The 23,587-nt window shown below is 46.6% G+C and overlaps 2 protein-coding genes across 2 annotated transcripts; one reads left to right on the plus strand and one right to left on the minus strand.

Annotated features, from left to right (window-relative positions):
* Positions 1-1,094: 1,094 nt before the first annotated feature.
* Positions 1,095-7,865, plus strand: LOC115425788 (kazal-type serine protease inhibitor domain-containing protein 1-like). Its single transcript, XM_030143546.1, has 5 exons — positions 1,095-1,799; positions 3,741-3,901; position 4,600; positions 6,644-6,790; positions 7,644-7,865. The coding sequence occupies exons 1-5, from the start codon at positions 1,286-1,288 to the stop codon at positions 7,727-7,729; spliced, it is 909 nt and encodes a 302-aa protein (XP_029999406.1). The 5' UTR covers positions 1,095-1,285; the 3' UTR covers positions 7,730-7,865.
* A 601-nt stretch (positions 7,866-8,466) lies between these two features.
* Positions 8,467-22,959, minus strand: LOC115425759 (docking protein 2-like). The gene is made up of 8 exons (XM_030143506.1): positions 22,635-22,959; positions 22,217-22,351; positions 20,471-20,638; positions 17,097-17,205; positions 14,400-14,569; positions 13,105-13,371; positions 12,471-12,590; positions 8,467-9,658 (listed from the first exon to the last, which is right to left on the minus strand). The coding sequence occupies exons 1-8, from the start codon at positions 22,692-22,694 to the stop codon at positions 8,840-8,842; spliced, it is 1,848 nt and encodes a 615-aa protein (XP_029999366.1). The 5' UTR covers positions 22,695-22,959; the 3' UTR covers positions 8,467-8,839.
* Between the last annotated feature and the right edge of the window lie 628 nt (positions 22,960-23,587).

Below are 23,587 nucleotides of genomic sequence, written 5' to 3' on the forward strand. Positions count from 1 at the left end.
GGAATGTGTCCAAAAGTGTCCGACAGAAGACCACGTTTCCATGGAAACCTGGAGGCGGGTCAACCACAGAGTCCAGAATAGACCTGGGTCCTGATCCTCCTCCTGCTGCTGCACAGTCCAGCTGGGCCCCTGTGAACCAGGACCAGAACTGGAACTACAATCAGAACTGGAACCAGGACCAGAACTGGAACAACAATCCGAACCAGGACCAGAACTGGAACAACAATCAGAACCAGGACCAGACTCCCCCCATAAAGGCAGAGGAACAACAAATACTGCCCACTATGTGTACATACTAAACATATACTGGTCCTAACCCTGGTCTTAACCTGGTCTTGACCCTGTCCTAACCCTGGTCTTAATCCTGTCTTGGACCCTGGTCCTAAACCCTGGTCTTATCCTGGTCTTGACCCTGGTCCTAACCCTGGTCTTAATCCTGGTCTTGACCTGGACCCACATCCGGACCGTGAACCTTGGTCCTGTGTTCTTCTGAACCTCCTGCAGGACCCGGGGATCCAGTCCAGACTCCAGACCTGGTCCTGGTCTGGTGATGAGTCTAGCAGCTGTTCTGGTGGGGCGGGGGAGGGGCGCGCGGGGGGGGGGGGGGGGGGCAGGCATCAAACACACCGAGCTACCGTTTCGTCTGCGCCGCGTGCGACTCAATGAGACCGGAAATACGAGCCCCGGACCTTCGCAATAAAAGTCTGAAGAAGAACCAAGGAGTCAGATGATGAAGATGAGAAGACCCAAAAAAGACTTTAATAAAACCACAGACGAAGAACCAGAGATGAACCAGGTCCATCAGGTCCAGGACTCGGGTCCAGGACTGGACCTCTGACCCTGGTCCAGGTCCTCATTTCTTTGTTTTGAACAAAATCCATTAAAATAAATAAAAGAACAAATGAAAATAAAACCTTCACATAAAAACACCTGAATCTGATTTATATTTGTGTAAAGTCTAAGTCCTGGTTCTGGTTCTGGTTCTGGTCCTGGTTCTGGTCCTAGTCCAGGTCCACATGGTTCCGTTCTGGTCCGGTCTATGAGGGGCCAGAGGCTTTTATTCTGAAGGTCCGGACCGGATGTCAGGCTGTGATTCTGGTCCTTGACTCGGGTCCGGGTCTTTAAACCCCAGTTGGTCTTCGGGAACCAGACTGTGATCCCAGGTTTGTGGAAGTCCGGGTCCGGAGGTTCTGCGGGTCCGGGTTCTGCTCTCCTGGTCCGGCTTTTCGGGCTCATAGTCCTTCTGAACCGGAGAGACCCGGGTCCGGATTCCAGCCGGGTCACCATGAGGGTTCTGGTCCTGCTCGGTCTCTGTCTGAGCCTCCACACATGTGGGTCTTTCCCGAACCGGGTCCCCGGACCGGACCCGTTCCTGGACTACGACCTGCTGGACGAGGATCTGGGCGCCGGAGGACCCCGGAACCGGACCGGCTGCGGTCCGTGTGATCCGGATCTGTGCCCGGAGACCCGGGGCTGCCGGGCCGGGCTGGTTCCGGACTCATGCGGGTGCTGTCAGGAGTGCGGGAACCTGGAGGGTCAGGCCTGCGACCCGGGACCCCGCAGCGTCCACTACGGGCTCTGCGGGACCGGGATGCGGTGTCGGGCGGACCCGCGGCCCGCAGGAGGACCGGGACCGGATCCGGGTCTGGAGGAGGAGGACGAGCAGGTGTGCGTGTGTTTGGACCAGGACCCGGTCTGCGGGTCTGACGGGACCACGTACCTGAACAGGTGTCAGTTCCGGGAGGCCGCCTTCTCCGACCCGGACCTGAGGACCAGAGGGAAGGGGCCCTGCAAGACCGGTAAGGACCCGGACCCTGGACACTCGGTCCGGGTCTCCGACAGGGACAGGGTGTCACAGTCAGGTAGTGGACTGGACTTCAGTCCTGGTTCTGGTTGATCTGGTTCTGGGGCTGTCAACCAGAGTTCATTCAGAACCTGGACCGACCCGGTCCTGGCCTTAGACCCGGTCCTGGTCTTGGACATGGTCCTGGTCTTGAACCTGGTCCTGGTCTTAGACCCCGTCCTGGTCTTAGACCTGGTCCTGGCCTTAGACCTGGTCCTGGTCTTGGACATGATCCTGGTCTTAGACCCGGTCCTGGCCTTAGACCCGGTCCTGGTCTTGGACCTGGTCCTGGCCTTAGACCCAGTCCTGGTCTTGGACATGATCCTGGTCTTGGACCTGGTCTCAGTGTTTGATGATGGACTGGGTCCAGGTTCTGAACTCAGTTACCCTGTTCTTGGGTCTGGGGGGTCCTGGGGGGTCAGTGGGCCGAACCGGAAACAGTGTCAAAGTGTGTGTTTCCATATGTGTGTTCTGGTGTGTAGTTGTGTGTAGTTGTGTGTTGTTTGTGTGTGGTTGTGTTGTTTGTTGGTTGTGTGTAGTTGTGTGTTGTTTGTTGGTTGTGTTGTGTGTGTAAGTGTGTTGTTTGTTGTGGGTCAGTGACAGGTTGTTGTACAGTTGTAGGTTCACTGATGTGTTCAGGTGCGTCTGTAAAATACATTTTGCTTCTGGAGTCCATAACTGTTCATATTTTGGTGTGTTTTGGGTGGTAGGGGGTTTGTGTGTGTGTGTGTGTGTTGTGGGGTGTGGGGGGGGGGGGGGGGGGGGGGGGGTTGGCATTGTTTTCATGTTTTCACCATTTTTTTTTTCATTTCTATTTTTTGTGTTTTCTGTGTGTTTTTTTGTGTGTTTTTTCTCTGTTGTTTTTTTGTGTTTTCCTCTTTGCTTTTTCCACTCTCTTTTCTTTCCTCTCTTTCCGTTCTTTCTGTTCTTTCTGTTCTTTCTGTTCTTTTGATTCCTGGACATAAACTGAACACAGATGCGGTCCTGGTTTCCTCCTGCTCTGATAAACGTTCCCATTCCTTCGTTGCTGCTGAGGAAATGCCTTTTGTGTTGGATGTGACGGAGCCTCGTGGACCATAAACGTCCAGACACAGAAGAACCGGAACCCCCCCCACCCCCCCCCCCCCCCACACCACACACACACACACACACACACACACACACAGGAGCAGACGCCGAGTTCAGGGAGCCTGGGACACCACAGCGTTCTCAGCTGAACAAACACTGGCCTTTAAAGGTGGAGCCCATCCGGAACCAGGACTCACTGTGGACCCCCTGTTCAGACCCCAATGTGCCCCCCGGCCCCACCCGACCCCAGTGGGCCCCACCAGCCCCAGCTACAATCAGCCACTGTGTACGCACGAAAAACACACAAAAAACACACCAAGAATACACACTTGTACAGACCCTGACCAGTGTCCAGGACTGGATCTGGAACACAGACCAGTTTGTTGTCGTCAGTCTTTGTTTCTTAGTGTAAATGAACTGTTTCCTCAAACTCCGCCCACTTCCTGCAGACGCCCAATAGGACCAACCAGAGTCAAGACCAGAACCAAAGCCAGAACCATGTTGACTCCTCCCAGTTACAAGATGGACCTGGAAACACTGGGCCTCATGAGGGTTTGGACTACAAGAGTGTCCGGTTCAGTCCAGTCCAGTCTGTTCCAGGTTCAGGCCGGTCTGGTTGAGCCCGGTCCAGTTGAATCTGGTCCAGTTTAGTCTGGTCTGGTTTAGTCCGGTCTTGTCTCAGGCGTGTCTCCGGTGGATCCTTCAGTCCCGTTTCTTCTTCTACATCTGAACGTCTTTGTTGTGATAAATTCCTGGTTCTACTTGGTTCCAGATGTCGTTGACCTTTGACCTTTGACCCTTTGTCTCCTGTTTGTTCCGTCTGTTCCAGTTCCGGTCATTAAGGTTCCTCCTCAGAACCAGGTCAACGCCACCGGCAGCAGCCTGGTGTTCCTGTGTGAGGTCTTCGCGTTTCCGATGGCGTTGGTCGAGTGGAGGAAGGAGGGTCGTGATGTCATCCTGCCCGGAGACGACCCGCACATCTCCGTACAGGTGAGGACGTACCTGATGCCAGGCTCCGCCCCCTCTGAAACCAGCAGAACCGGTAGAACGTGGAGTTGTGGTTCCGCAGGAGCAGCTGTTTGTCATGAAGACGGTGGTTTTTATTCCATTATTGAGTCCAGATGCCGTTTCTACGACAAATATTCAGAACTTTGAAGACGTTCCAGTGATAAATTAAAGACACGAGGGACACGTTTTCAAACCTGAACCAGAGAAAAAACTCCAACTTTTACAAGAAAACAAACATTTTATGAAGAAATAACAGACGGCTTTGGAACCAGCACCAGGAGGACTGGAGGTCCAGATGACCACGGGGGGTTTACCCCCAAAAGTCCATCAGATGATGCATTAAACACTTTTAGGAAAAGTCGAAGTTTTTATTCCTACGGTTCAGTTTATTTCAATAGTTCAAAGAATCTAAATGAGCTTTAACGAAGCTAACGAACTGTAACCACTGGGTTTGGTGTGAGTTTAAACCTAGAAGAATCTGAAATATACCTGTTAGCCTAGCCACAGTGATGCTAACGACCCACAATGCAGCAGTGAAGCCTAGACACCAGAGCCATAGAAAGAGAGTTACAGCACACTTTGATGTGTCCGCTCCGGTGGTCACATGGTTCATGTAAACCTGAATAGTTCCAAACAAACCCAGTGCTCCCAGGTTATTTAATGGGACAAACAGCAGTGAGTGTGTTACTGACGCTAAATCTAAAGTAAGCCCCTCCCACCTGTTGTGTCACTACTGTGTGTACTGTTGTGTGTGTTCTACTGTGTGTACTGTTGTGTGTGTTCTACATCTGAGTAGTGGGCGTGGCCACTGAAAGGACTGACTTTATTACTGTGAAAATGCACATTTAGGGCTAAAGGTTGGTGTTAGCTTGGATAGGCTACTTCCATGAGTGGTGCTAACTTTACCAGTTCTTTCTGTAACTGGACTGGACCAGTACGGAGATAAACAATGGACCATTTGAGTTTTCCTACTGGACGACTGTGGTCCAATCAGAAAACAGTATTTATCTGTGAACACTGTGTGTCTGCCAAGCTCTGCTCTGAGAACACACACAATAAGGCATTAACCACATGATAGCATACAGGCTAACTTAGCATGTTAGCGTTAGCACACGCAATAAGGCATTAACCACAGAATAGCATACAGGCTAACTTAGCATGTTAGCATTAGCACACACAATAAGGCATTAACCACAGGATAGCATACAGGCTAACTTAGCATGTTAGCATTAGCACACACAGTAAGGCATTAACCACAGGATAGCATACAGGCTAACTTAGTATTCTAGCATTAGCATGCACACACACAATAAGGCATTAACCACTGGATAGCATACGGGCTAACCTAGCATGTTAGTGTTAGCACACACAAAATAAGGCATTAACCACAGGATAGTATACAGGCTAACTTAGCATGTTAGCGTTAGCAGACACACAATAAAGCATTAACCACAGGATAGCATACAGGCTAACTTAGCATGTTAGCATTAGCACACACACAATAAGGCATTAACCACAGGATAGCATACAGGCTAACTTAGCATGTTAGCACACACACAATAAGGCATTAACCACAGGATAGCATACAGGCTAACTTAGCATGTTAGCGTTAGCACAAACACAATAAGGCACTAACCACAGGATAGCACACAGGCTAACTTAGCATGTTAGCGTTAGCACGGATCATGTTTATGTTTATGTTTACGCATTTGGCAGACGCTTTTTTCCAAAGCGACTTACAGGGGAAAACCAATTAAATCACTCAAATTAGATCATAAACTCAGTGAGTCGGATCTTCCAAACGCAGTGACAGAAGTTTGTCCTCCTTTATCTCATGAATTAGAACTGGAATGAACTTTTACTGCTCAGAGCTCAGATCGACAGTAACTGTCCTCCTGATGGTCACATGACCTCAGCTGACAAACTGAACCAACACCAGCAGGTTCAACAGAACAACTCCAATCCAACCCACAGAACCACATTTGGACGAACGGTCCCTTCCCTTAGAACCTCCATCATTGTAGTTCTTGTGGTTCCATGTGAATCTCCATCATTGTAGTTCTAGTGGTTCCATGTGAACTGGACCAGTCCAACTGTGGAACTCTAGGACTCCAGCTGAAAACCCAACAGAACAGTTGGATCAGATAGAACTGGATCTAAACACAAACACAGACCAAAGAAAACAGAATTTACAACAGAAATGTCACTGATACAGGAAATAGACTGGACCAGTGGAAAGATGACCGTATCTGATCACCTTAGAGCTGGAGTTGGTAGATCAGCACAAATACAAATGAATGTGTTCAGGCGGTGGAACACTGAATGGAGGAACTATTGGCCCCGCCTCCAGAACCAGGAAGGAGGTACATATTTATCCACTCTTTTTACAGTGGGAGTCTATGGGAGTGTGCTAACTCTGTTGGAAGGGTGCTAATGTTGGAAGTGTGCTAACTCTGTTGGAAGTGTGCTAACTCTGTTTATATCCAAGGCTCTGCTGGACTCCAGACCGTCCTCCTCAGATCCTCCTGGCCCCGCCCACCACCTGGGGAGTCGAGGCCTTTCATTGGTGAAGCAGGTGTCATCAGCTGACGGGTTCATGTAGATGAACCAGGACAGTCCAGCGTTTACGATAAAACCTGGATGTGGACTCACTGGACCAGGTCTAGGTTCATGTGGTCCAGATGGTTTCCATAAAGACCTAAACCTACCTGTCTGTCCTGTCAGTCCAGGGCGGTCCTCTGAAGTTTGAGGTCTCCAGTTGGCTGCAGATTGAAGGGGCGGGGCCAGAGGACTCTGGAACCTATCGTTGCACAGCTCGGAACAACCTGGGATCAGTCTCCGCCTCCGCAGTGTTGGGAATTCTGGGAGCAGGTGAGTTTAGGACGTCCAGCAGGTTTTATTTAGGCTTCAGTCTGGGTCTGAGTTTAGGATCACTGAACATCTGTCAGTTTTCCTTCAGTTTGGAATTTTCAGGAGTTAAAATCAGAAACAGAACGACCGACCGACTGAGCGATCGACCGAATGAACGAACATACAAACGAACGAACGACCAAACAAACGAATGAATGAATGAATGAACGAACAAATGAATAAACAACGTCAAATATGATACGAAACCTTTTTATGCAGCAGCTGGGTTGATGATGTTTTCATTGAGTTTGTGTTGTTGTATTGTCGTGTTTTTGTTGTGTTTTCATTGCGTTGTTGCGTTTTTGTTGCATAGTTGTTTTTGTTACATTGTCATTTTCATTTTGTTGCCGTTATGTATTTGTTGCGTAGTCTTTTCCATTGCATTGTCATTGTGTTCGTTGTGTAGTTGTTTTCATTGTGTTGCTGTTGTGTTTCTGCTGCATTGTTATTGTTTTCGTTGCATTGCTGTTGCGTGTCCTCACACTGTCTTTGTTTCCTTGTTTCAGAGGAGTTGTTGTGTATTTGTTGCATTGTTATTGTTTCATTGCGTTGCTGTTTCATTGCGTTACTGTTTTTGTTGCGTTGTTGTTTTTGTTGCGTTGCTGTTTTCGTTGCGTTACTGTTTTTGTTTCGTTGCTGTTTTTGTTGCGTTATTATTTTTGTTGCGTTGTTGTTTTTGTTGCGTTGCTGTTTTCATTGCGTTGCTGTTTTTGTTGCATTGTTGTTTACGTTACGTTGCTGTTTTTGTTGCGTTGCTGTTTTCGTTGCATTGCTGTTTGCGTGTCCTCACACCGTCTTTGTTTCCCTGTTTCAGAGGAGTTGTCGTCGTATCTGGCCAATAGCGTTGCAGAGATGAAGCAGCTGATGGACGGCTCAGACTACGACCAGGACCTCTACTGACACGCCCCCTGTCATGTGACCCTCCTGTGGGGTCAAAGGTCAGAGGGTAATTTTATTGACCAACGCGTTGAACGTGTTGAGTCCGAGTTGCTGTGAATGCCGTTGGATGGAAATGTGTTTTCCAGTCGGCGGAGGTACTGCAAACTGTCATTTATCAGAAACAAATAAAGTTACGTTTATATGGAAGTTTTTAATGAATTTACCAGAAAATATTTATAATGAATATTTACATTTTTACACATAATCTGAAATAATAAAAACCAGGTCATGGATTAAATGTGTTGTTCTTTATTTGTGGAAATGTTTTGGGTATTGAGTTCACTGGGTTTACTGGGTTCACTTGGTTCACTGGGTTCACTGGGTTTACTGGGTCCACTGGGTTTACTGGGTTCATTGGGTCCACTGGGTTCATTGGGTCCACTGGGTTCACTGGGTTCACTGGGCTCATTGGGTTTACGGCCCAATCCCAATTCACCCCTTGGCCCCTCCCCCTTACACTTGCCCCTCCCCCTGTAAACCCGGTTCTCAGGGCAGTGGTGTAAACCTTCCCCTCTGAACTGGTCCAACCTGTGGACTTTGATGGTTTTACATGTTTTTATTTTTCTCTTGGTCGACAGTTGCACTAGTATTTGTACAGTTCTGTTCATTTTGCATCAATAATAATAATAATAATAATTTAATTAGAAAATTGAAAATAGAACTTAGAGAAACAGGAAGACTTCACCTTCAACTGACATTCAAGTGACAAAACTCCAAATCCAGTCAAACATGAGATGGTTTTATTGTCTGAGTAGAAACATGGAAGTGTTGAGCAGATACTGGTACAGGTTTAGGTCAACGCTTTCATATCAGAACACAAACCAAAGGGTCTGATCTGAACTGGAATCAGCCAAAACACTCAGGTTTGATTCAGGACGCTAACGTGAACAGATGCAGGTTTATTTACGGAAAACTACAGGTCGCTGTCGTAATGTTTACTGTGATGATTCTGCAGCAAAAAAAACAATACTTATAGCTCAGTCGCAGGATGTGTAGGGGCGGGGCTTTCAGGGAAGGGGGCAGGGCTTAGGCAGTCCTGCATCTGCCCACTGGTGGAGGGGCGGGGCTTCTTCACACCATCTTCACTACCACATTGTTGTATGGTGAATCCTCTTGCTCCGCCCCCCTGTCTTCTTCTTCCTCCCCCTCTTCCTCCTCCTCCTCCTGCTTTGGCCCCTCCCCCTGCTCTTCTTCGTTGGTGCTGGCAGCGTGCAGCGCCCTCTGCGGTCGTTTGGGAACGGCGTAGTCGTCCACTCGGGGGTTGTACGGGTACTCGTGGCCTTTGGGGTCCCCGGGCGTTCCCATGATCTTCCAGGCATTTCCCCTCATCTCCTCGGGGTCGTCGTACACGGAGGCGGGGCCTGGCGGGCTGGGGGCGGCGCAGCCTTCGGGCTCGTCATAGATGTGCTCCACCTTCCTGTACGTGGCGGCGATGGCGTCCGCTTCGCTCAGGAACACGTTTCTGATTTTCATCTCGTCGATGCTGTCGTAGAGCGGGTCGGCACCGGCCTCGGCGGTGGGCGGGGCCTGCGGGGGTTTCAGGAGGTCAGCCATGACGGCACTAGCAATGAGGTCGAAGGGGAGGGAGTACTCAGACTCCTGACCGACGGGGGGCGGGGGCGGGGCCGAGGCGCCGCCCCTCTTGTCCCTCCTGGTGCCTCGGTCGATGCCCGGCACAAGGTTGATCTGAGAGTAGGTCTGGTCCAGGATCGGGTGGGCGGGGCCGGGGTTGGGGGCGGGGTTGGGGGCGGGGTCAGGGCCAGCGTGGGGCAGGGGGCAGCTGGAGATGGTCTTCACCCTGTTCTTACACGGAACAGGAAGTCCACGGGCGTCCAGCGTCAGGCTCCGGACGCCGGTCAGAGCTTTATCCACCGGAGGCTCCAGACGAGACTGAGGAAACAGCAGGGGACAGGTCAGAGGTCACATCACCATGGCAACGGCCAAAGCACACCAACACACGCCTGTCACTGAGTATTCACCAGGACCATGGTTGTCCCACGGACAGTGAAGGCAACACGGACACAGACTGCACAAAGAAGGTAAAACAATAGTCCTCAGGCACTGAAATACTACTAATGCTAGTACCAGTACTAACACTAGTACTACTATTACTAGATAGAGAGATAGATACTTTATTCATCCCATAGGGAAATTTACAAATTTACTAGTACTACTATTACAACTAGTACTACTACTGTTACTACTACTACTAGTAGTATTACTATGACTACCAGTACTACTAGTATACTATACTATTACTAGTACTATTACTACTGCTCCTACTATTACTACTAATACTACTACTAGTACTACTCCTAGTACTGCTGACCCCTGAGGTTCCTCCAGTGTCCAGCAGGTGGTGCTGTTTAACTATATTCCTTCTTTTTCCGTCTTGTTTTAATGCTAGAACACACACACACACACACACACATATATATATATATATATATATATATATATATATTATATATATATATATATATATATATATATGTATATATATATATGTATATATATATATGTATATATATATGTATATATATATATATATGTATATATATATATATATATATGTATATATATATATATGTATATATATATGTATATATATAATATTATATATATATATATATATATATATATATATATATATATTATATTATAATATATGTATATATATATATATATATATATATATATATCTATATATATATATATATATATATGATATATACTATATATATATATATATATATATATATATATATATATGTATATATATATGTTTGTGTGTGTGTGTGTGTGTATAAACTGTAAAATTATATGATCAATAATAATTAGACTTCCATTAATTAATCAACCATGTTCAGAAACTGGCTGTAATTTGAGTACAGGTCACAGTCCTACTGCTGCACATCCACACTCAGGACCAGATCCAGACCCAGAACCAGATCCAGACCCAGGACCAGATCCAGACAGTCATATATGAGGTGGCAATCAGGAACATGAAGGGGGCACATGTCGCTGACGGTGGTGGTGGTGGTGGTGGGGGGGCAGAACGTTTCTTTAAGGGGGTATTGCCCACTCTTACCCCTGTGGGACCCGTGGATAACCCACTGATGGGTCGGGTGTTTTTTCAACCCACAGGTCCCACTTTTGTGGAATTATTTGACCCACCCTGCATTTAAAATGACATTCTTTTGACCCCCCAGCCCCACCCCCTACCTGACCCACGTGCATCAGTACAGAACCTGTAGGAGTGAACGTACAGCTGCTGTATATGTGCACATGGTGTTGGTCTGGTGGGTTCAGTGGAGGCCGGGGTTCCACTTCTGTACACACACCTGTTCTATTCCACCGCTCTGTTCTGGTGTTGACGGTCCAACTGGGTTTCAGTGTGTGGTCATGTGATACTGAAGCAGATGGTCTGAACCTCGTCACAACATAAACTGGGTCTGATCATTTTCCTTCAGATATGATCCTTTTCAGCTGCTGGTTGGGTATCAGACTCACTAAAAACCAGGTGTTTCAATCAGTGCACCTGTTTTCCCACTTTTCTTCTATTTTTCAGCCTGTTTGACTTTGGTCCCAGTTTGTCCTCAGATCTGTCCAACCTCACTCATGTCCTCTGTATCATTAGTCTGTCTGTCAGTACTCAGCTGAACCTCCACAAACAGTCCATGTGTTTACAGTCAGTAGGTCACTGAGGCATTGTGGGAAGTGGAGTTCCAGCTGTTTCTGTGTTTGTTCCCATAATGCAGCTGTGTGGAACTCCACTTCCCACAATGCACGTTGTGACAAAACTCCAAAAATGTCCCAGTGACCAACTGACTGTGTCTGTAAACACATGGACTGTTTATGGTAGAGTACAGTACAGTACACTATGAGTAAGAGTAAGAGTATGAGTATGAGTATGAGTATGAGTATGAGTATGAGTACAGTACAGTACACTATGAGTAAGAGTATGAGTACAGTACAGTACACTATGAGTATGAGTACAGTACAGTACACTATGAGTATGAGTACAGTATGAAACTGAAGGAGGAGCTTCAGCTGAGTACTGACAAACAGACTGAAGATGCAGAGGACATGACTGAGGCTGGACACATCTGAGGACAAACTGGGACCAAAGTCAAACACGGCTTTAACATAAATGTTCTAATGGAAAGTTACATGGCAATGTCCTGTGTGCTGTTTGGAAAAAAATAGGTCAGAAGCGTCGAAAATCAGCAACAGCCATCCACGTACCCTGCAAATCAGAAATGGGACTGGGCCGAACCCTTGTACTCGGTTCCAGTCTACTGATAATCCTGAATCCTGTGCAGTTTTTCCTCCAGTTATGAACCTTTAACGAACACACTCTGAAATCATTTCATTCATTCTTATTCAGACTTTTTTCAGCTTCTGTAAATCAAGACTTTACACATAGAACCTGACAAACTTAAACTAAAGTTTAAACTAAAAAACAGTTCATATTAAACACACACTCTACTCATGCACTGATTTAAATAGTTCCATTAAATAGTTTCATTAAATCGTTCCATTAAATAGTTTCATTAAATCGTTCCATTAAATAGTTTCATTAAATCGTTCCATTAAATAGTTTCATTAAATCGTTCCGTGAAATGGCTCCAACTCTGTTCATTTGAATGGAACAGTTCATGGATTCTCCTTCTATGCTGAACTCAGTTCTGTTTCCTACCATATGGGGGCGTGGCTGCTGCTGCTGTTGCTGTGGTAACAGGGCGGAGCCTTCTGTATCTTTGTGGTGCGATATCAGCAGGGTTGCATCGTTCACCGTGCTGTAAACGCCATCAACTTCCTGTGGAGGAAACCAATCCAGACAACAAATGATGAACAACACAAACATGCGATGGCGGTACATACCCATCAAATCACCCCTGTAAAGGTCAAAGGTTAAAGGTTAACTGGCCTCATTAACCCCGTAGGGAAAGTCAGTCTCTCTATTTTACCCATAATGCACACACAAAGTACCTAGCATTAGCATTAGCGTCAGTTTGCATCTATTGGAAACACGTTCAGATAATTTACTTAAAATTAGACCAAATTTGATGTTTAGAAGCTGAGTTTTGATTCAAAAATTGGAAATCCAGTTTATTAACTCAAGTTTATTTTGAAAATCCAGATTTCATAAGAAATAATAAATGAAAGGGTTTTTTATTTTGATTTTATTCAAGTCTATTCTCAATTAATTTAGAGAATAAAATAACTTGATAAATTCCCATAATTCTCCAAAAACCTGACTTTAAAATAATGGATATAAAGTTATGACCCCGCCTTTATAACGTGATGTCATGTAGCCCCGCCCCTTGTACCTGAGCAGCAGGGGCTTGTGGGATGTGGCTTCGGGGATGAGGAAGAGGTGGCGTTCTGGTCTGGAGCAGGGGCGGGGTCAGGGGCAGGTGGGGCGTGTCCAGAACCTCAGGCCCGCCCCCGGAGGTCTGTCTGAGGGGGTGGGACGTGCGCTGCAGGTTGATGTTGGCCTCCACCACCTGGAACAGGACGTTCCCCTGTTTGGTGTCGAACTCAAAGCTGCCCTCGCCCGATTCACAGCGGCGGCCCGCCTCGAAGGAGAAGGTGGACTGTGGAGACCGGAGACCGGATCAGACACACTGGACTGGACCAGATCAGACGGACTGGACTGGACTGGACCAAACCAGATCAGACGGACTGGACTTGACCGGATCAGCAAACACACCTGATCAACCTGACTTTGAAAATCCAGACAAATCCCACTTTTCGATTCCAAACTGGAAGGGGTCTGGGTCCAGATAGGACCATGTCATGGTACTAAAGGCATGGGAACGTTTACAGACAGGCCTGGAGTGTTCCTTCCAGTTTGGGATCGACTTTATGAATCCCTTTTTCCAAAGAGCACCTCGAGCAAACACTTTTTCGGTCCTAGAAGTATTCCTTCAAATGAATTTTTGAAATCCTACTTTTATTTGCACATTTTGTCCACATTTGTTGTTAAAATCTGTTTTTTTGTTTTATTTTAGTTTCAGACCAAAAGGGAAAACTGACGTTAAAAACAGTCCTATTTGATTTATTTAAAGAATCAGGTTCAGTCTGAAAATCAACTCTGTTCCAGACTCTATCCACAAAAAATCTTGAAATACATTAAAAGTCTGCATCATTTTCTTTTCTCTTTAGTCTGGAAGCCCTCAGTGCTTTTCTAAATGTGTTTTCTACTTCGACTAATGTTATTAGTAGTATTCATATTTATTCTTATGGCTCCTTCAGAGAAACAGAAACAGAATAAAAGTGAATGAAATCCAACTAAACAGAACATTAACAGTAAAAACACACTGAGAAAGCACTAATACATGCAGTACATGTAGTGTATGCAATACATGCAGCGCATACAGTACATGTACTACATGCAGTGCATGCAGTACATGTACATGCAGTACATGTAGTACATGTAGTACATGCAGTACATGTACTACATGCATGTACATGTACTGCATGCACTGCATGTACTACATGCAGTACATGCAGTACATGTAGTACATATAGTCCATGCAGTACATGCAGTACATGTAGTCCATGCAGTACATGTAGTACCCTGTAGTACCCTGTAGTACCCTGTGGTGTCCTGTTGCCGTACCTTGTCTCGTCCGAAGCGTCTCAGGTACCTGTAGGGCCAGGTGTAGACCACGTCGCCCCCTCTGTCCAACAGGTGGAGGGCGTCCACGTCAGCACGAAGGATGACATCGCCCTTCAGATGACAGCGGTCGGACGCCTCAGTCCGACGGATGCACACCCGGAAGACACGCACTGACACGCAATCACACACACACACACACACAGGAAGTCAATGCACTGACACACTGTTCTTCAGTAAAATGAAAACATACATGTTTGTAAACACACCCCCAGGATGTCCATATAAAGACATGGAAATTTACCCAGAATCCCTCAGAGTGAATTCAGTTGAATTCAGATGAACTGGAGTTAGTTTATGTCACTGATCTGAACCAACCAGACCTGTGTGTGTGTGTGTGTGTGTGTGTGTGTGTGTGTGTGTGTGTGTGTGTGTGTGAGTGTGTGTGTGTGTGTGTGACAGTTGTTGTGTAGTTGTTGTGTAATTGTGTAGTTGTTGTGTAGTTGTGGTTGTGTGACGGTTGACATTGGTGTCAAACCACATCCACAGGTGTTTCAGGAAACAGTTGTATTGTCACCTCCATGTAACTGAACTAAGCTTCAGTAAATACGTCTGTTTCAGCGCTGTCACATCCTGTCGCTATGACGACAGCGTTGATCTCAACCACATGGAGTCGAATAGATGTTGTATTTTATTTACGTTTGTATCATATGTTCTGTTTCTGTTCATGTTCATATTATCTCCTGTTGGGTCACACATGCACATGTGTATATATGTGTACATGTAGTGTGTACATGTGTACTTGTGTATGTGTATATGTAGTGTGTACACAGTATATGTAGTGTGTATATGTACATATATTGTGTATATGTGTATATGTGTGTTGTAAACGTTGTTTGTGCTTTAAGTACCACCAGCAGATCCAGTAGAAGTAGATCTAGAATAAATAGAAGTGCACAGAGGCTGAATCAGAGCAGTTCTATGACAAACCAACATGTTCATAGTTTCAGCCACAGCAGACACACCTGTGATGAGTCAGCAGTACACATGAGAGTGTGTGTGTGTGTACTTATGTGTCTTTTCCTGCATCTGTGTGTATTTTAGTGTATTTTTGTGTGTTTGTATGTATTTTACTGTGTCTGTGTGTATTTTGTGTGTATTTACATGTATTTTTGTGCATCTGTGTGTATTTTAGTGTGTTTTTGTGTAACTGTGTATTTTAGTGTGTTTTTTGTGTATTTTTGTGCGTCTGTGTATATTTTAGTGTGTCTGTGTGTATTTGCATGTATTTTTGTGCCACTGTGTGTATTTTGTGTGTATTTGTGCATCTTTTTGTGCGTCTGTGTCTTTTGCATGTATTTGTGTGTCTTTGAGTGTTTCTTTTTGTGCGTCTGTGTGCCTTTTTGTGTGTCCTTTTGTACATCTGTGTTTCTTTTTGTGTGTCTCTGTGTGTCTTTTTGTGCATCTCTGTGCCTTTTTGTGTGTCTTTTTGTGCGTCTGTGTCTTTGAGTGTTTCTTTTTGTGCGTCTGTGTGTCTTTTTGTGCATCTCTGTGTCTTTTTGTGCATCTGTGTGCATTTTGTGTGTCTGTGTGTGTCTTTTTGTATGTCTGTGTGTCTTTTTGTGTGTCTTTTTGTGCGTCTGTGTGTGCTTCTATATTTAGTGCGTTTGTGGGAAAACAGATAAAAGAGGAACCTGAGGTTTGGTTCAAGACGAGACGGAGGAAGTCGACGCTTTGGTCTGAACCTGCACTTGAGTCACCATGGAAACCAAAGGTTAAAGCCTGACTCCGCCCACATCCAGTCTGATCCGGATCAGGATGGACCAGGTATCTGCTCCTGGTTTTTCCAGGTCCTGATGTTTCTGTCCTGGTTTTTGTATTTTTGTTTGTTTGTTTTTGTTTTGTTTTGTTTTTTTGTCGTGTGTTTTTTGTCGTTCATCGTATCACATCGGTTTCTGATAACGTGTGTTCACACACTAACACAAAAACCACCAGCAGATGTAGAACACACGCACTAAGTGACACAAACAGACCTGTTTCATATGTTAGAGTTTAGATCAGACCATGGTTCCTTTAAGGCCTTTAAACGCATCACGTTGCCTTCACAGACTTCAGTTTATCATAAGTTTCAGCTGTATTTGTCTCATTTAACGGATGAATGGTTTTAGTTCAGGTCTAGGTTTAAGGGTTAGTTCTGACATTTAGGTTTAGGGTTAGTTTAAGTTTTAATTTTAATTTTAATTTTAATTTTAATTTTAATTTTAATTTTAATTTTAGTTTAAGTTTTAGTTTCAATTTTAATTTTAATTTTAATTTTAATTTTAATTTTAGTTTTAGTTTAAGTTTTAGTTTCAATTTTAGTTTTAGTTTTAGTTTTCGTTTCCTCGCAGGCTGATGGGTTTCTGTACATTTCACTTCCTTACTTTCCCCCTTTATTCTTTTCTTCGTCTCTGTCTCTTCTCAGTTCTTCATTTCTAAATGTTGTCGCTTTAAAAGATCAAAAAAGAAAAAGACCAAACCACAGACGCAGTGTTTGGACGGTTGGACATTCAAGAAAAGACAGACGTTTGTGTATTTGGGTTCTGAGGAGACACTGAACCCACCCATGTCCTGATGACATCACAAAGATGGACAGGTGGACAGACAGATGGACAGACAGACAGGTGGACAGACAGATGGACAGACAGGTGGACTGTGTACCTGTGTCTCTGCCGCTGTACAGGCTGTTGTCCTCCATGCCTTGGTCTTCGTCCACTCGGGTTCCTCGGTGTAAACTGCCTCGTTTCACAGCAGGTTCCACCCAGTTCATCTGCACAAACACAACAGGAAGTAGAACCTGAGCCCAGAACCTGAGCCCAGAACCTGAGCCCAGAACCAGCACTGGGACGGACCCACAACCTACTGAGGTCAAAGGTCAGTTCACAACAAAGGACTTGGACCGGACACGTTTCATTTCAGAACATCGACAGAACGTTCCATGTTCTATCAGAAAACCCAGAACATTCTGAGGAACTGGTCCTGGTTCTGTCACTGAAACCAGGTCAACGTGGACCAGGTTCTGTCACTGAAACCAGGTCAACGTGGACCAGGTTCAGTCAAACGCTTCTGGGTTCTGCAGTTCTCTGATGGGACTCTGATGTGGCTGTGACAGAAGCCGCAGCGTGATTGGCCACTGCCGCGTGTGCACTTCCTGTCACATGGAGGCAAAGAGGAAGTGGAGCAGTGACTCAGGAAGATGAGCTGTCAATCAACACGGCGCCGTGACAACGAGACGAGAAACAAGGGGGAAAAAAAGAAGAAAAAAGAAAAACAAACAAACAAAACCTGTCAAAACCAGTCCACTACAGTCCAGCTCGGTCCACCACAGTCCAGTACAGTCCACTACAGTCCAGCTCAGTCCACCACAGTCCAGTACAGTCCACTACAGTCCAGCTCAGTCCACCACAGTCCAGTACAGTCCACTACAGTCCAGCTCAGTCCACCACAGTCCAGTACAGTCCACTACAGTCCAGCTCAGTCCACTACAGTCCACTACAGTCCACTACAGTCCACTAGAGTCCAGTACAGTCCACTACAGTCCAGTACAGTCCAGTACAGTCCACTACAGTCCAGTACAGTCCACTACAGTCCAGCTCAGTCCACCACAGTCCAGTACAGTCCACTACAGTCCAGCTCAGTCCACTAGAGTCCAGTACAGTCCACTACAGTCCAGTACAGTCCAGCTCAGTCCACCACAGTCCAGTACAGTCCACTACAGTCCAGCTCAGTCCACTACAGTCCAGTACAGTCCACTACAGTCCACTAGAGTCCAGTACAGTCCACTACAGTCCACTACAGTCCAGTACAGTCCACTACAGTCCAGTACAGTCCACTAGAGTCCACTACAGTCCACTACAGTCCACTACAGTCCAGCTCAGTCCACCACAGTCCAGTACAGTCCACTACAGTCCAGCTCAGTCCACCACAGTCCAGTACAGTCCACTACAGTCCAGCTCAGTCCACCACAGTCCAGTACAGTCCACTACAGTCCAGCTCAGTCCACTACAGTCCACTACAGTCCACTACAGTCCACTAGAGTCCAGTACAGTCCAGTACAGTCCAGTACAGTCCACTACAGTCCAGTACAGTCCACTACAGTCCAGCTCAGTCCACCACAGTCCAGTACAGTCCACTACAGTCCAGCTCAGTCCACTAGAGTCCAGTACAGTCCACTACAGTCCAGTACAGTCCAGCTCAGTCCACCACAGTCCAGTACAGTCCACTACAGTCCAGCTCAGTCCACTACAGTCCAGTACAGTCCACTACAGTCCACTAGAGTCCAGTACAGTCCACTACAGTCCACTACAGTCCAGTACAGTCCACTACAGTCCAGTACAGTCCACTAGAGTCCACTACAGTCCACTACAGTCCACTAGAGTCCAGTACAGTCCACTACAGTCCAGTACAGTCCACTACAGTCCACTACAGTCCACTACAGTCCAACAGAGTCCAGCAGAGTCCAGGACAGTCCACTAGAGTCCAGTACAGTCCACTACAGTCCAGCTCAGTCCACCACAGTCCAGTACAGTCCACTACAGTCCAGCTCAGTCCACTAGAGTCCAGTACAGTCCACTACAGTCCAGTACAGTCCAGCTCAGTCCACCACAGTCCAGTACAGTCCACTACAGTCCAGCTCAGTCCACTACAGTCCAGTACAGTCCACTACAGTCCACTACAGTCCACTAGAGTCCAGTACAGTCCACTACAGTCCACTACAGTCCAGTACAGTCCACTACAGTCCAGTACAGTCCACTAGAGTCCACTACAGTCCACTACAGTCCACTAGAGTCCAGTACAGTCCACTACAGTCCAGTACAGTCCACTACAGTCCACTACAGTCCACTACAGTCCAGTACAGTCCACTAGAGTCCAACAGAGTCCAGCAGAGTCCAGGACAGTCCACTAGAGTCCAGTACAGTCCACTACAGTCCACTACAGTCCAGTACAGTCCAGTACAGTCCACTACAGTCCACTACAGTCCAGTACAGTCCACTAGAGTCCACTACAGTCCACTACAGTCCAGTACAGTCCACTAGAGTCCAACAGAGTCCAGCAGAGTCCAGGACAGTCCACTAGAGTCCAGTACAGTCCACTAGAGTCAAGCAGAGTCCAGTAAAGTCCAGTAGAGTCCACTAGAGTCCATTAGAGTCCATTAGAGTCCACTAGAGTCCAGTAGAGTCCACTAGAGTCCAGCAGAGTCCAGGAGAGTCCAGCAGAGTCCACTAGTATCAAGTAGAGTCCAGTACAGTCCAGTAGAGTCCAGCAGAGTCCAGTACAGTCCAGTAGAGCCCAGCAGAGTCCGGTACAGTCCAGCAGAGTCCAGTACCGTCCTGCCGAGTCCAGTAGAGTCCACTAGAGTCAAGTAGAGTCAAGTACAGTCCAGTAGAGTCCCCTAGAGTCAAGTAGAGTCAAGTAAAGTCCAGTGAAGTCAAGTAGAGTCAAGTACAGTCCAGTAGAGTCCGCTAGAGTCCACTAGAGTCAAGTAGAGTCCAGTAAAGTCCAGTAGAGTCCAGCAGAGTCCAGTAGAGTCTAGCAGAGTCCAGTACAGTCTAGCAGAGTCCAGTACAGTCCAGCAGAGTCCAGCAGAGTCCATTACAGTCCAGCAGAGTCCACTAGAGTCCAGCAGAGCCCAGCAGAGTCCAGTACAGTCCAGTACAGTCCAGTAGAGTCCAGCAGAGTCTGTTAGAGTCCAGTACAGTCCAGCAGAATCCAGTATGGTCCAGTAGAGTCCAGCAGAGTCATGTACAGTCCAATAGAGTCCATTAGAGTCCATTAGAGTCCAGCAGAGTCCAGTACAGTCCAGCAGAGTCCAGCAGAGTCTAGTAGAGTCTAGTACAGTCCAGCAGAGTCCAGTACAGTCCAGTAGAGTCCAGTAGAGTCCAGCAGAGTCCAGCAGAGTCCAGTACAGTCCAGCAGAGTCCAGCAGAGTCCAGCAGAGTCCAGTACAGTCCAGTACAGTCCGCTTCAGTCCAGTAACGTTTGTGTAGTTGTGTGTCTGTGTAGTTGTGTGTCTGTGTAGTTGTGTGTGTACCTACAGGGAATGCGATCTCACACAGTTTGTGCGTCCACTCGTCCACCTGCTGCCGTTCGCCTGCGAACACGTAGATTTTATCGGTGGTTTCGATCAGGAACGGACTGGTGTCTTTGGGACAACCGTCCATGTCCACCTCAGACACCCGGATACAGTCAGACAGACGGATCACCTGGAAGACCAGACAAACAGACAGACGGTTACCATGGAGACCAGGCAGGCAGACGGTTACCATGGAGACCAGGCAGGCAGACACTCGTGTCCCTTGGTAACATGGTAACCTGTGGAGTTTACAAGTGAATTTGATCTCTCAGTACAGTCCAGTACAGTCCTGTACAGTCCAGTGCAGTCCAGTACAGTCCAGGACAGTCCAGTGCAGTCCAGTACAGTCCAGTACAGTCCAGTACAGTCCAGGACAGTCCAGTACAGTCCAGTGTAGTCCAGGACAGTCCAGTACAGTCCAGTACAGTCCAGTGCAGTCCAGTGCAGTCCAGGACAGTCCAGTACAGTCCAGTACAGTCCAGTGCAGTCCAGTACAGTCCTGTACAGTCCAGTGCAGTCCAGGACAGTCCAGTACAGTCCTGTACAGTCCAGTACAGTCCAGTGTAGTCCAGTACAGTCCAGTACAGTCCAGTGTAGTCCAGTACAGTCCAGTACAGTCCAGTGTAGTCCAGTACAGTCCAGTACAGTCCAGTACAGTCCAGTACAGTCCAGTGTAGTCCAGTACAGTCCAGTACAGTCCAGTACAGTCCTGTACAGTCCAGTCCAGTCCAGTGTAGTCCAGTACAGTCCAGTACAGCAGAGGTGATTTCTCTCAGACTGCAGTGGAAGCTCAGCTTCCCCTAAAATTATGAAAATTAAATGCTCAAATCTGTTCAGTTGTTTTCATTTCATTGACTCCAAATGTGTTGGAACACGTTCATCTCTCAGACCAGTTGGTTCAGAATCAGTTTGATCCCAAATAAACGTACTGGATGTTGTTCACTTCTCCTCCATTCCCGTGTCTGTGTTTTCTCCTCCATCTCTGCTCAGTGCATTTGTCCGTAGATGCTCAGCGTTCATGCACTTCAGTGGGACTGAGTGGAACTGGTTTTTTCAACGACTCTAAACTGGACGCTAATTGGATAAACGCCACCATGTTGTCCCGCCCCCGGACACTTGGCATCTCTGGGGGTGAATGGAGCTCAGCCGGGCCGGAAGCCGGGATTCCACGTGCTGATTGGAGGATCAGTCCAAAGGCTGAATCCCGTTTGATTGACAGCTGTTTTCAGATCTGCTCCTTCACTGACACAGTTCAGTTTAATACCGTCACACATTCTGCTGTGGAATCACAGAAACCAAATGACTTGTTCATTTCTTGCACTGTAAATAAAACACACTCATTGGACTTCCTTGTTTCAATTTAGCATAATTTCAGCGTTTTCTTGTTTAGTTGGTACGATAAGGTCACTGAGCATTTTCTTAAAAAGGAACGGAGGGACGAATTTATGTTTAAATAACTTGACTTTTTTTTTTTTGATGTAAGCCAACAATGAGCTTCCCCTGTCTGAAAGACAAACAGCTGCCACTGCTGTCCAGTACAGTCCAGTACAGTCCAGTACAGTACAGTCCAATAGAGTCCAGTACAGTACAGTCCAGTCCAATAGAGTCCAGTACAGTCCAGTCTTGTCCAGTTCAGTCCAGTCCAGTCCAGTCCAGTCCAGTACAGTCCAGTCCAGTTCAGTCCAGTTCAGTCCAGTCCAGTCCGTACCTTCTTGTTCTCCTGCTGTTTCCGTAGGTTCTTGTCGTTCTTCTCAGATCCTCCATCTTTACTCTCGTAGAACTCCAGTCTGGAGATGGAGCAGGAGCTTTCCCTGTAGAGGACGCAGCAGACCCGCTTCCACTTCTACACACACACAACAACAACAACAAAAACAACAACATCATCAATACCACCACAGTGCGTACAAACACACAGTGTGTTGGATCAGTGTCTTCATTCATGTGTTTGAACAGTGAATGTTCAGGTTTTGAACCTGACCTGCCATGGACCATGTCAGCAGTCTGTGGACCACTATAAGGAGTCCAGACCTTTTCTCTTTGTCTCTCTGTTGAATTCTGGGATGTGTGCCTGACTGAGTGGGAGGGGCCCTGGTGGAGGTGGGCGGAGTCATGTGTGCAGATGTTACCTTCCCAAACCTCTGCTGCTGCAGGTACAACACGCCTTTCTTCCTGATGTCCTCCTCCATGACGACGCTGCACCTCCTCTTCGTCGTCCCCCTCGTCCCCCTCCTCCTCCCCTTCGGACGTTCTTCTTCCTCTTCTGCTCCTCTGACCTCCTTCTTAACTCTCCTTCTCTTTCTTCTGCTCTTTTGTTGAATTGGACAATCTTCACCTCTTTGTCAACGTCTTCACCTCCGTCCTCTCTGGCTTCTTCTTCTTCTCCTTCTTCTTCTTCTTCTTCTTCTTCTTCTTCTTCTGTGGTTCTTCCTCTTGTCTCCGTGGCGTTGATGTGATGCAGAGAAACGTTGAATGTGTCAACGCTGCTTCCTGCTGTCACAGTATGTGGCAACACACCAACCCTGTGTGTGTGTGTGTGTGTGTGTGTGTGTGTGTGTGTGTGTGTAGATGTTCATATCAGATGTTTGTTGTACATTATTTTGTTGTGTTACTCCCCCTGCTGGTCATGTTTGGAACGGTTTCCTCTAAAAGCTGAATCACCACCGTCTCCTGAGTTTTAATGACTCATAAATTGTTCCTGTAGCTCCGCCCCTTCTGTCGGTGACAACTAACCAGTAGGATGTGACTCATGGTTTGTGGGTGGGTTCAGATTTTACCTCTGGTTTCATGTTCTGTTCCCGTCCACCTGTAACCTGTGTGTTTCCAACCTTCAACCAGTGAAGTCAGAATAAAGTCACTTTTAAAATGAGGTTAAAGTCAGGTTTAAAATGAGGTTAAAGTCAGGTTTAAAATGAGGTTAAAGTCAGGTTTAAAATGAGGTTAAAGTCAGGTTTAAAATGAGGTTAAGGTCAGGTTTAAAATGAGGTTAAATTCAGGGTTAAAGTCAGATTAAATTCAGGATTAAGTCAAGTTAAAGTCAAGATAAATTCAGAATTTAATCAGGTTTAAAGTAAGATTGAAC

Source organism: Sphaeramia orbicularis, chromosome 9 (genome assembly GCF_902148855.1).
Source record: "Sphaeramia orbicularis chromosome 9, fSphaOr1.1, whole genome shotgun sequence".
NCBI classification, from domain to species: domain Eukaryota; kingdom Metazoa; phylum Chordata; class Actinopteri; order Kurtiformes; family Apogonidae; genus Sphaeramia; species Sphaeramia orbicularis.